The 13,789-nt window shown below is 39.0% G+C and overlaps 2 protein-coding genes across 3 annotated transcripts in view; one reads left to right on the top strand and one right to left on the bottom strand.

Annotated features, from left to right (window-relative positions):
* Nucleotides 1-2,803, bottom strand: part of LOC117384851 (potassium voltage-gated channel subfamily H member 6-like) — a 77,579-nt gene extending 74,776 nt beyond the window's left edge. The window contains exon 1 of the mRNA XM_055228272.1: nucleotides 2,728-2,803. Coding sequence (XP_055084247.1) covers nucleotides 2,728-2,803 — 76 coding nt within the window. The remainder of the gene's footprint in view (nucleotides 1-2,727) is intronic.
* A 4,239-nt stretch (nucleotides 2,804-7,042) lies between these two features.
* The window catches only part of LOC117385382 (extended synaptotagmin-2-like), a 45,544-nt gene continuing 38,797 nt past the window's right edge, over nucleotides 7,043-13,789 (top strand). For both annotated transcript variants that reach the window (XM_033982679.2, XM_033982678.2), the window contains exons 1-2: nucleotides 7,043-7,225; nucleotides 11,154-11,569. In XM_033982679.2, the coding sequence (XP_033838570.1) occupies nucleotides 11,165-11,569 (405 nt within the window). In that variant the 5' untranslated portion in view covers nucleotides 7,043-7,225; nucleotides 11,154-11,164. The remainder of the gene's footprint in view (nucleotides 7,226-11,153; nucleotides 11,570-13,789) is intronic.

Genomic DNA, 13,789 nt, shown 5'->3' with positions numbered 1-13,789 from the left:
GGATACTTTGGTGCCACAATCAGGATGTAATAATCTGGTAACTCACACCTGCCCCTGGTTTTAATGTTTCATATGGACTTGTGCACTTGTTTTGTTTTTTTCTGCTTTAATCAGGGCACCAATGAAAAAAAGAGCCCAAGTGCTGTCATTGGGTCCCCCCTGTATAAATAAAGATAAATAAATAAATTAGAAAGTTAATTGGAGCCAATGGAGCTGGAAGCACACATGCCCATGCTTTCTATTTGGTTAGCTATGTCCATTTACATATATACACAGTCTATGGTAATGACAAAGCCTAAACTATGCAGACATGCAAGTTATGTTGCTGTCGTAATGTCAGGTGCTGGTGCGGACCAAGGAGTGCAGACTCGGCAGATTTACAGTGTTTATTTACAGTTTGTGCAAAAACAGTTTTCAATAGTTCATTTAACACACGCCGGGAGCGGGGAGCAGGAGGCGAACCAGGCAGGCGTTGTGTAGAGTGGGAATGGGGAAAGCCAGGACCGGAACGAGGACAGGATCGGGAACGGGACCAGGGCAAGCCGAGCGGGGGTAGTCCAGAGCGGGCACGGAGACGGCCAAGACCGGAGCAAGACAGGACCGGGAGCGAGACCAGGGAGGTAATTCAAAGAGCGGGAGCCAGGGCAGGAGACGGGAGACAAGCCAGAGACCGAGACAGTAAGCGAAGACAAGGGGTGGACTGTACCAGAGCTAGAGTGCAGAGTCAGGAGCAGGAATGAGCGAGAGTAGGAATGTTGGACACGCGGATGGTCTGGCCCCGAGCGTCTGGTCTCAGCTCCTTTTATCCATGGCAGGAGGTGGTGATTGCGCTGATGAGTTCCAGGTGCGCGCGGGAGGAGCCAAGAGCTCAGCCCAGATCCAGCAGGTGAGGGAGGGAAAGACCAGGACAGGAGGAAGACTAGGAGCGGAATCCATGGATCGTGACAGTTGCTTTTTGGGCAGCAGAGGATATAGGCCTACTTCAATATTTTAAAATGATCAAGTAAAGCAAAAACAGATCTACTATTTTTCAGAGCAACTTAAAGTCAAACCAGTATGTAAGTTGTCCCCACTGGGCTCCCGTCACACCACAGCAGTGATGGAATCAGAATCACAATATACATTTGGCATTTTTCCTTTAGGCTGATACTGAATAAAGTATGAAAGTCCAGCAGCTGGTTTCAAAACTCATTCTATACAAATCTATTGAAAGTGTGCCCTCTCATCCTCCTGTATCCCTGTGTGTCAGATGCCCTCCCATCCTCCTGCATCCCTGTCCTGTTAGACTGAGATGGTTCAAATGTCTGTAATTTGCAGATGTTGTGGTGTACTTGGATAAATATAGCGGGAGAAAGGGCCTTGTCACTGATATAAATAAGCAGGTCCAATATTTCCTCTGCTATTGCATCTAAAATGCCAAATTGATACAGGAATACTGACTCCTGTCGCCACCTGAGACGACACATGAAAACCAGTGCAACCCAGAGCCTAACAAAGTATCTGGAGCTGAGCTGACTTATATGGAGTTTTGCCAATGACATCACAAATCAATGCATTACAGCAAGTATGGGCAAAAATGACATATATATATATATATATATATATATATATATATATATATATATATATATATATATATATATATATATATATATATAAATAGATTTGTATTGTTACTGTTGAACAAAATAAGTATCATTTTTAATCAATATCACTTCATTTAACACGTTAACAAATGAACAACACTTGCATAAAACACTTGTACTTTACTTTAATACTTTTCCTTAAGTAGATTTTTTCATGTGATACTTTTACTTCTACTCGAGCAACTTTTTACCTCTGTGCCTGTACTTCCAGGCTACTTAAGTAACACAATGGAGTACTTCATCCACCGCTGAGTATCACACAAACATTCAGAAACGCCATCCCTTATTTGAAAAAGAAAGTCTAAATTTGCATAAACAGCTATTTGGTGTTTCATTTTTGATATATTTCTACACTATTATTATGACTTTTCCTCACTGAAAAAATATTAACCCCATGCAGAAGATTTGAACAATTTAGTCTCCGAAAACCTGCCAACAAACACGACTGCTGCTTCCTCACACTAACAGCTAATTTGACAAAAGTAAAAAAAAAAAAAAGTTATTACTTTGCCTGGGGCTTACAAATCAACGTATTTTATATCATCTTTTAGTTTCAAGACTTTTCTCAAAACTCTTGTTACCCCTCAGTTTGAAGTGTGTCTGGATTTGCTTGGTTTGAGAAGGTGTACAGCCCTTCATCTTACCCTACATCTTGCTGCAAAAGAGAATCGGTATACCCCTTTGTCTCTCACGCAAAATGAAGGCAATGAAGGGGCAGAGCTAACATAAATGCTAAGGCAAAGGGGCAAAGGGGTGAGGGCAAAGGGGCAAAGGGCTAAGGCAAAGAGGCAAAGGGGCAAAAGGGCAAAGAGGCAAAGGGCTCAGGCAAAGAGCTAAGAGCTAAGGCAAAAGGGCAAAGGGCTAAGGCAAAAGGCTAAGGCAAAAGGGCAAAGGGCTAAGGCAAAGGGCTCAGGAGTAGAATTGGGAATGCGCCTTGATGTTTCATGGTGCACTTTGAGCTTCTTTCACATATTTTGCAATGTATTTTTAAATTGCAAATGAACTAACCTAACCCATCCATACCCGCCTGTCAAAGTTACTAGTCGCTACTTAAAGAAAGCTGTGGTAAAAGTGCACTCACTCTGCCCCTCGAACTTGCGGATGATGGTGTCCACGAAGGTGTTCTGCGGGGCCACGTGTCCGCGTCTCACCGGCATGGCGCTGCCTCTGCCCGGGCACAGTGTAGCCCGGCGCCTCTCTCTGCTCTCACTCCGCGTCCAGGTCCTGGTCCGGGTCTAGACCGGGACTCCTCCTGTGAGCTCCAGGACTGACTCTGGTCTGGTCCTCACAAGCTCCCGGAGCAGCGCGCGTGCACTCCACAGACTCATCCACGCTTCTGATTGGCTGATACCTGCACGCGCCTGACTTCAGCCCTGGGGTGATGGTGTTGACAGGGACCGTACACTGCAAAATCAAGCCGAAAATTAATATGTTTTAACAATTTATATCGACCAAATGCAAAATGCGAATATAAAAAAATCAGATGTTAAATAGGCGAGGCAAGTTTAGTTGTATAGCACAATTCTTACTCAAAGTAATTCAAAGTGCTTTACAGAATTTAAAAAAAGACATTAAAATCACAAAACAACAAATCAAAACATAAATAATCAGACATAACCATCATACAATTAAGGAGAAAAGTGCAGAATAAAAAACAAACAAACTGTGTGTGCCCATGAACACAATGACAATTTGTGCACTTGGACTGATCTGCCAAACCTCCAGATCTGTGAGTACCGCTCTACCACTGAGCCACTATGGCCCCATGTTTCATGAACAGTGTTTAAGAAGAGTACACACCTCACTCCAACCATGTGACCACACTACATCTGTCAGGGTTATTCAGAGGCCTGTAACTCTGACATTTTGTAGTGAAAGGGAAAAAAACCTTATTTTTAAATCATATTAAAACACTGTAATGAAATAAACGTGTTTGCAGGTGGGGAAAAAGAATTCAAAAACACTCTCAAATTAGTGTTTTTCAGATGCGGGTCAGGATTATTACACTGTTATATCATATATCTGAAAAGTGCATTCATGAATGCTTAACTTGATTATTTCAGTTAGTGACTAAACCCCATTACATTCTTGTAAAACTGCATTTTAACAATATAAATTGTACCTGCCCCTATCTGTATTAAATAGGTTATTATGGGCCTATAGAGGTTATACAAAGATACACATGTGCCAATGGTGAATCATGACATTTTTACTTGCAAAAAATCAAAAACTAAATCTAAAATCTGAAAAGTTACTACAACTCTGCTAAATATTTAGTTTGTACCTGACATCTAAAACAAACAAACAAATAAAAAATAAGATAACAACAGAAAACCAGTTAACAACAACAGGGACACTGCAGCTGTAGTTCTGCCTCAGTGCCTCTCAGCCAGAAATTTAGGGTCTTTTTTTAATGAAATGATGTCAGTTCATAACCTCTACAGGATGTTGTGATGTCATTTGAAACACAGCCATGGCCCAAGTATAAATCTTGAACCAGCCCAAGAGACTGAACCACAGCGGAAATCCTCACTGTTTCATTTGTCCATCTTCATTGGACTTGGTTCAGACATGAGACACATTGATCTGGACATAATTGTCTAGTTCTAATCAATGAGACTGAAATGAGAAAACCACAGGCTCCTGAGCTACAGCAGGTGATGACATTGATACATGTGTTCGTCAGCTACATAAAGACGCACTGTGAAACATTTCAGGTGAGGGGTGCACGAAATGTCTCCATGGAGATGCTTTGCTCTTCTACAGTTGTTGTTTCGAGAGTCTTGCTTGTTTACGTGAATGCCACCAGGCCAAGTTACAGGTCAGGTCTGTGGAGAAGCAGGCCCGCTCATTGTAAGGATGCATGTTTTCAAGGTGTTTAGCAATGAACTCCTGTAACTGTGAAAATGCCCATAAGTTTGATGCCATACTCTGGGACATTCATAGCAACTTTTAAGGTAGGACATATTATTATTACAATTTAATTTAAAAAAGACATATTTTTATATAAAGCTATAAAGGTTTTTATTCTGCACTCTTCTCTTTTAATGTCAATTTTATGATGATTATTTATGATTATTTATGCTTTGATTTGTTGTATTGAGATTTTAATGTCTTTCTTATTCTGTAAAGCACTTTGAATTGCTTTGTATACGAATTGTGCTATATAAATAAACTTGCCTTGCCTATATAAATTGTTAGCCATATAGACCTAAAAGGTTCAGAATATTTTTTAAAAATCAGACAATGCAACAAGATATTATCAATGCATTTCCCTTAAGCATAAAGTGAGAGCGCCCTCTGCTGAAGGATTCTGGACAATTACCCCCAAAACTCAAGCACAGCCTGGAGTATTCAAGTTTGGAAATTAAAAAAATAAATAAAAATCTCGCCAAATAGTGTCTGTTTTTCAGATAGTGGTACTATAGCGTAAGTTACCTTTGGTGGTACGCCCCCTACAGTTTGAGCATTTGTTTTAGAGACAGACATACATGTTTTTGTCATCGTTTGGATTACACATTATTTATCTCATATAGGGTTTAGTCTCATTTTAGATTTGGTTTTGAGTCATTTTAGACCTGGTTTAGTCTCATTTTAGACCTGGTTTAGCCCTAACTTAGACCTGATGTACTCCCCTGTTTGGATCATTGCAGTAGCAGCAGCAGTACTTCATTAGGCATATTTACCTCATTATTTATAATCATTTTACTACACATACATAGTCAGCACTCTAAATTACAAATCCCTATGGGCTAAATTAAAACTATAAGTGTAAATAGCAGTGTGCCGCTTATAAGCACTAATGGAATCACCTCTCACCTTTGACCTTTGACCACAACAATGCTGGATTTGTAGAATTATTTCATGACCTTTCATAAGTGAAAAAAAGGAAACAATAACCAGGGAAAAGTTTTATTTTAATGGTATTTTTAAGCAGTCTTTGCAATTTGTCAATTCAATTCAAACTGTGATTTCAACCATAGATTGCACTTAACCCTGTAGCCCTATTATTGATACTTTGCAGCTTCTGTCATCAACATAGGGGTGTGGTGCTAACTGTAGGCACTGCTCTGTCAGAAGCTCTATTAGACTTCAATATAATGCTTATTTTAACATAATCTGACCAGAAAGAGCTGACTTAGTTGGAACTACAACAGGTGAGATGATTTGTGCTTGCAAACAAGTCCCTCTCACATACAATTACAGTCACAAGCTAGCTAGCAGTAGCCAACAGTTTTTCAGTTGTTACTTTCACCTTTCTGTTGAAAATCAAACTCCTAAACAGAACCATGAACGCTCATGTTGGTCACATTCTCCTGAAAATGTGTTGTTTAAATCTATTTAGTATTTTTTCTTGACTTTTCAGACACTCTTAACACTTTTTGACAGTGTTTGTAAATGTGTGCATTGTGTCTCCATGGTAACTGCTGAACATTCCACCATTGAGATACATGTAGAACACCCTCAGCGTGATGTCACTGCATTAGGATAAAAAAAAAGTTGGCTACTAGGATAAACTGTTAACTGCGGCTGTTACCACTGCAGATTTGTAACTAGAAAACTGCCTTAAAAAACATAGAATTTTAAAATATACCTGACTGAGTTTGGGGAAAGCCAAATTCTATGCCTGCTCAGCCCAGAGGCAAAAACCTCTCTTGATGTGTTTTGGGAGTAACAACATCTTGGTACTAGGATAAATGAAAGTAGCATGCCTTTCTATGATGGAAAAAAAACTAAACAAAACAAAACAAAACATGGACGTATAATGCATTATATCATCACTCAAACACACTAAAGATCAGTGGTGGATGAAGTACACAATTTTGTTGCTTAAGAATAATAAGAATAAGAATAAGTACAGATACAGGTGACGAGAATTAATCAAGTAAACGTATCATATATAAAAATCAACTCAAGTAAGTAATTAATGCACATTAGAGTAAAAAGTAAGTATTTCCTGCAGATTAAACAACTGACTGATAAAGAAGTGTACTGATTTTTTCAATAGAATGTGAATCAATTTCTTATTTTTTCTGTAGGCCTGAGTATTTTTGGAGGTCAGGTTTATGCATGTTACCATGATAAAATCAACCCCTCAAAATCATATAAAACGTACTGTCCAGTCCACTTCAGTAGAAACTACAGATACCTGCTCTTAAATATAGAAAAGTAAAAAGTAGCCACTGTATACAGATACCCCAAAATTGTACTTCAATAGAGTGTTTTATTTGTGTACTTTGTTCCTTTCCACCCTGCAGCACACATCAGTAGTGTGTAAATCTCACCTGCTTGTTCTCCTCTGGACACAAGATGGCGGCCGTGTCCTCCGCTCTCCTCCGCGGTTTGAATCTCCCTCCGCGGCCCCGTCACGGCCTCTCCCCGGACAATGACGACTTCCTGCGGGCTGTCCGACGCAAACTGCTCCGCCGCCAACCTCGGCTGGATCCTGTGTGTACAGAAGGAAGGAGGAATGAAGCGAAGCGGGCCGAAGCGAAGTTGAGCTCGTAGTCATGTCTCGGAGAAGGTTTTTGGGCTGAATTTGGGACTTTTTTCAGAACAGAAGACGCGGGCGGATATCGGTGAGTTTGTTGTTTTGGTTTGGGACTTGTTTCAAGTGGCGACGTAAACCCGATACGTGTCACTTTGGAGAAACGTCATGCCAGACTTGGTTGGAAATATCTACAATTTCGGGTTATATAACCTATATTTTCAAAATGAATGCATTTAAACTAAAAATAAAAACATTTCCTAGGAGTTCATAAGGTCTACTTCCATTCGGGACACATTTGAGTAGATTTACTTAGCAGGTTTTATAGTTTAATAGCAGTTTTGTCAGAAATAATCTTCCATAAATCTTAGACGTCTGCTAGAGCTGGGCAGCGATTAAAATTTTAATCGCGATTAATCGCTTACTTAAATTGCAACGTGCAAAGGTCAAAAACAACATAAAAAGAGTTATTTGACTCCTAAAAAGCTCTTTATTTTACCATTTAGGCCTAAATATACTGTCATATTCACACAGTGCTTTGGTGTTTTTCAATGTACCTGGACCAAGTTATTAAAATGAAATCACATCAAAAGAATCAGTGTTAGCCTATTTTAATATTTTTCTAATGTCTACATTCAACTACTTGATTGGAAGGATATTTAAGCTTTTGAACCTGAAACTATTTTGTTTTATATATCAAAAAGTCTATATTCCTGTGGGTGTTGTTGTGCCTGCTGCTTCTGTCTGTTCACTGTAGAAGAGTCCTGGTTCTGTTCACTGTAGAAGAGTCTTCTTGTTCTGTTCACTGTAGAAGGCAGAGTCCTGGTTCTGTTCACTGTAGAAGAGTCCTGGTTCTGTTCACTTTAGAAGAGTCTTCTGGTTCTGTTCACTGAATAAGAGTCCTGGTTTAATCTCGCTTTAGTCCTGATTCAGATCTGGTAATCACTCCTCCTGTTTAGTCCTTGTTTAGTGCTGGTTCAGCTCTGGTCCCAGGTCAAACCGTCTCACTGGTTACTAAACACATGAGGAGTAAATATTTCTGTCAAGTTTTCAACATAAACATGATTGACACGTGCGGTAAACTCTACGCTTTGCCGCTGATAGATCTTCTGTGCACATGTTTAATCATGCATGTAGTGTCACTCTCAGTTTGCAGACTTTAACAGGCCGTTTGTCCTCATCACTGTCTCTTTCTGATTTTTTGAGTTGGCCCAGGCCTACTATTTAGCAGTACAATAAAACTCTTTAAATTAAATTTCTTTTTTTTTTTGTTCTTAAGACTTTTTGACTGGTTGCCGTCTTAGTGTGTACCTTATTAGATTTTTTAATAGACCTACTTTTTAGTTTGTGGATAATCTCAAACGTAAACTGCATAGTAACAAACTGTAAACAAACCTAGAAAGCACTAGGCCAAGTCAGAGTGTTAATATTAACAGCAAAATGTGGTATATTCTATTGAATTTCATGAACTGGTTTAAGTTTGGAGCGCAAGAAAGGAAGTTTGATTTGTGATGACATTGTGCAACGTGAAGTAATTATCATACTTTTGTTTGGCCTTATCTGCCCCTTGATTATTTCTATTTAGCAGAAGTAGTGTTTTTTTGTCCTCTGGCTAGAATAAAACTGCACTTGTGGAACTACTGTGGACCTAAAAAGTGTTGTGGCCTGCCCTCACCTCAGAAGCATGACTAGCCAGATTTTTCAGTGTCTAGGCCACTGTTGGGATGTGAGCAATTCCAATACAAAGTAAGAGTCTGCAGTGGATCAGTCCTTTCTGTTTGTGCAAAGATGGAAACTATTCGATCGTTGAGTGTTTTAAAGTATATAAATAAAGGTCTGACTCATATTTGCTCAATGGGTTTTGATTGTCATGTAACACATTTTACAATATCCAGGAACATAATTTTTTAGAGAAGACTGAAATCTTTTTTTTTTTTTCTATGTAAGGTTATTATTTAAAGGTGCACTGTGTAACTTTTCTGGTCGGGTATCAATTATTTTGCCAGACATGTTCCACATTATGGGAATAGGGCCTATGTTACACTATTTTCAGATCTATGTTTCCTCATCACAAACAGACCTGGAGTTGTGTTTTGTTCTCACATGTTTAACACACAAACCCTGCAGATTTAGGTTGAGTTCTTCTCTCAAACAGAAAACACTCTGTTCCACCTTGTGATGTCATCATGTGGTAATACAGGAAGTGCTCCATTGTGTTTTTAAACTCCATACACCTTCACTGGAATTATTTGGATCATTTCAGCTCTGGAATTGCCAATTTTCTACTAAACAAAAGGTGAAAGGAGCTGTTAACTTGAAAACTACCACTTCATGACATCACAAGGTGGAAAAGAGCGTTTTGAGCTTTGCAGATATAGACACACTAATAATAAATGGTTATTTATGAAATAAAGCACAACTCCAGCTCACAAGAGTCAATTTTGCGTAATATAGAACCTTTAAACTTGCCCGTATGCAATATAGATGCTTTTACTGCTAAATAATACATTGAAAAACATACATTTCTGCAGCCAACTGTAAGCTGGGTCACCTCTCCACAGATCTGACGTGTAACTTGGCTTGATGGTGTCATTTCGCTCAATACCATACTGTGAAACATTCCAGACAAAACAATAACATCTTCAGGGAACGAGCATGCGGCAAACCCATCACCAAGGTTATTTCAGACGTTATTTAGAGATTCATTTATTATGTAACTCTTTCCGGCATGGAGCCTTGCTAAAGTTTAAGTGATATTGTGTGCTTGTGTGTCAGATGCCTTCCCAACCTCTTATATGTCTTTGTGTCAGATGCCCTCCCATGCTTTTATACTTGCAGTCAAAAGTTTGGACACATTTTTTCATTTTTTTTGTTTATTATTATTTACATTGGAGATTTTCACTGAAGGCATCAAAATGAATGAACATTGTGGATTGTAGTAAATGAAAAATAGACTCAAAAGTACGCCTTTCACGATAACACATTTTGAAGTTTGATATATTGCAGAAGGAAATAAGAGACGATAAACGATAATATTGAAACCAAAGCATAAACCAGAATTATCCCCACAAAATGTTCTAGCTGTACAATATAAAAAAAACAAAAAACAAAAAAACAGCGTTAAATAAATAACAGAATGCTACAAGTAATTAATTAGTTTGTATCTGTAATAAGTCATAGAAGTTGATAATTCAACCCTCTACAGCTCAAATCTCATCAAATTGCACAAGAAATAACCAAAAAATGTCAAAGAAAAAGAACCCCCACCTCCTAAAAATGATTGTTCCATCTGTCATGTCTAGAACAATAAATCGATATAGTAATTATCATGATAGACCTGCTCCAAATAACTCAAAGCTTGTTTTAGGGTTTTTTTTAATCGCCTTTACCCTTTTAAAAGAGCCTTTACCCTTTGCTTTGATCACTGCTTTGTGACCTTGGCATTTCTTGACCCTGACACAGAGACACCATCATGAAGCTCATTGAGACAAGGACAAGGGTTTGCAACAAAGACAAAGCAAAATGTGGAGCCTCTGAGGATTTGAATCTGAAATATAAAAGTATTTCTGTTGTGTTATGGAACGTTTTGATTCTTTGTTACACAATCCTGCATGACTGGCAACATGTGGAATTATAACATGACGCCAGTTTTTACATGTTTCTGCATGTTTTTTTGTGTGGAAAAGAGGTGTGTCTATGATTTTGTCTGGTGTGTAGTGTATATCCCTGTGTGTCAGATGCCCTACCAGCCTCCTGTGTCCCTGTAGTGTTAGACTGAGATGGGGCAGGTCAGATGTCTCTAGTTAATCTGCAGATGTTGTGGTGTGTCAGATGCCCTTGCAGATGTTGTGGTTGGATAAATACAGCAGGAGAATGGATCTTGTCACTGATAGAAATGATCAGGGAAACATTTGAGGGTTTTACTTTTGGAGATTTCTGATGAAAATACCAGAATACTGCCTCTGAACACCAAAGTACACTGTCTGAAACTATGGCTAACTGTGTGTTTCGTTCTATAGGAGCCAAGGACATGAGCGCGACCACGACCCCAGGATCCAAAATGGACGCCGCTCTGAATGGGCCGAACCCTAAACCCAATGGGCCCGCGCCTCTGCCCTCCGACCCCCCCGCCTACAACCCCAATGCCCCTCCCCTCCCTGAAGAACTGGGACAGGACGACCCTCTGGCCTCCCTCACCGACGTGTCCCAGATGTGGTTGAAATTTGGTAAAACGTTCCTGGTGATTTTGCCCATCTACATCCTGGGATATTTCGAGTTTAGCTTCAGTTGGGTTTTAGTGGGACTTGCCGCTCTGTTTTACTGGAGGAAAAACTACAGCAGCCAGGACAACCGCTTCAACCGCGCCCTCAAGTTTTTGGACCACGAGGAGTCGGTCACCAAGAGGCAAGCGGCCACTTCTCAGCTGCCTCCCTGGGTAAGTCTGTCAGCAGCGCTATTAAAAACATTATTGTGATGAGTTTTGATTCAGTTCAATTCAAGTTTATTCATATAGCATATTTAAAGGTCCTATATTACACAAAATTGACAAAAAATGTGAGTTTCAAGCCTGGTTATGTTGTTACCTCCTCAAAAATAGACCTGGAGTTGTGTTTTGTTTCATTCACACATGTTTCAGTAACACTTTATTATTAGTTGGTATCCCCCAAAGCTCGAAATGCTCTGTTCCACCTTGTGATGTCATGAAGCAGAGGTTTTCAAGCTAACAGCTACTTTTACCTTTTGTTCAGTAGAGATTGTCAATTCCAGGTCTAAAATTATCCAGATGATTCTAGTGAAGCTGTATGGAGTCTAAATATGCAGCATTTGTGTGTTAAACATGTGTAAATGAAACAAAACACAACTCCAGGTCTGTTTGTCATGTCGAAACATTATAACAAAGATCAGAAGGTGGTGTAGTGTGGGCCTTTTACAACAACTGCAGCTGACCAAAGTGCTTTACATAAAATTCAACGGAAAACACATATACAGATAAGACAATACAGAGGAAAACAATAATAAAACAGCAGGATGTCCGGTGTAGTGTTAAATGCCAGGGAGGAGAGGTGAGTTTTCAGCCTAGATTTAAACTGTGGTAAAGACTGAGAGGACCTGACAGGCCTTGGCTCCTGTAACACAATACACACACTGGATTCTGACTTAGTTTCAAGCCAAACATAAACACTGTGTCATTTTTTGGAGGCGGTACATCACCTGTATGATTCCATGGAAACACAAGCTTACAACCATACTTTGGAACATTCTTCATGGAGATAGATATGTTTTATGCCACACTGTGAAAAACTATAACCAAATGAACAACATTTCCATGGAAACAAGCAGGAAGAGGTGTCCTCCAGGCTGGATGAAATGTATTTTGAGGTTACTGCTCACCATTTTACCTGAGGAGAAACACTGAATGTGGTCATGGTAACACATTCAACACAAGTACAGTTTGATTGATGATTTAGAGTGTCTTTAAAGATGCACTGTGCAACATGTCTGGTTGATGTTTGTTTTCATGAAGATATTATTGCTTTCGTTGGAATGTTCCACAACAAGGGATTCAATTTACTGCTGATAGTGAGAAAACATGTTTACATTATTTTTAAGCAATGAAAACACCAGCGATTAAATAAATGCTATGCAGAAGTTTTTAATGTCATACTATGGAACATTCCAAGCGAACCAAAACCATCTCTACAGACACATGCAAGTAGCGTATCCTCCACCAGAAAAATTACATAGTGCCATTTATGCAGTAGATACAGTATTTAACTAAAGTTTCAAATTTTAAACAAACAAATTTAAACATATTTTACAATTTTAACAACCTAGGCCTGATAGTTAAAATAATTTACTAAAACACTAATTAAAGGCACTGTGTATGACATTTACAGCATTAAAAACCATTTGCAGTGGTTCAAAGTTAACACTTCCTCACTTACCTCATGCATTCAGAGCATCCTAATTATTCATCACAGTGAGTTTACAGGTGCTTTTCACAACTTTCAGAAGCCAGAGCTTAGATTTGCTGTGACAACTGTTAAGCTAACAACAACTAGGATGCCAACATGCACTTCCTGATTGTCAAACAGTAAAATGCTGTATATTTAGAGACTTAAGTTTGACCTCATGAGCTGCTTATACAATACTGCTGTACTGGGGGAAGACACATTTTGCTCACATACACAGAAAACGTCAGGTATTTCACAATAGATAAGTCATGATTAACCTGATTAGTTCTGTTACATCGGTCTAAGTGGTTCATGACACAAGGGCAAGTCTGTCTCTAATCACTCTTGTCTCTGTTTAGTCTGCTTTTTTATCAAATATGATTATGTCTACAGTCAGATGCTTTCATTACACCGAGTTCAAGTACAATTGCAATACACCTGCAATTTTGAATACAGATCCTACATAATGATTATTTTTAAGTCATTTTGGTGCTGACAGCCCAAACAAAAACAAAACAAAAAAAACCTTAACTTTAGTTGTTAAATATTGTTAAAGGGCCTATACCCACTTTTCCTCATGGGTTTGGGCAAAATGAGTTCCAGGTTACCACACTAGTTATCGTGAGCTTTACCATGACAGCAAAACTCCACTCTGGTCTCTGAAAGTTGTGAAAAGCTCTTATAAACTCATCATGGTGGAT

This window comes from Periophthalmus magnuspinnatus, chromosome 17 (genome assembly GCF_009829125.3).
Source record: "Periophthalmus magnuspinnatus isolate fPerMag1 chromosome 17, fPerMag1.2.pri, whole genome shotgun sequence".
Lineage (NCBI taxonomy): Eukaryota > Metazoa > Chordata > Actinopteri > Gobiiformes > Gobiidae > Periophthalmus > Periophthalmus magnuspinnatus.
Note: the sequence above shows the minus strand (reverse complement) of the source record. Positions and strands in the feature narration are given on the sequence as shown.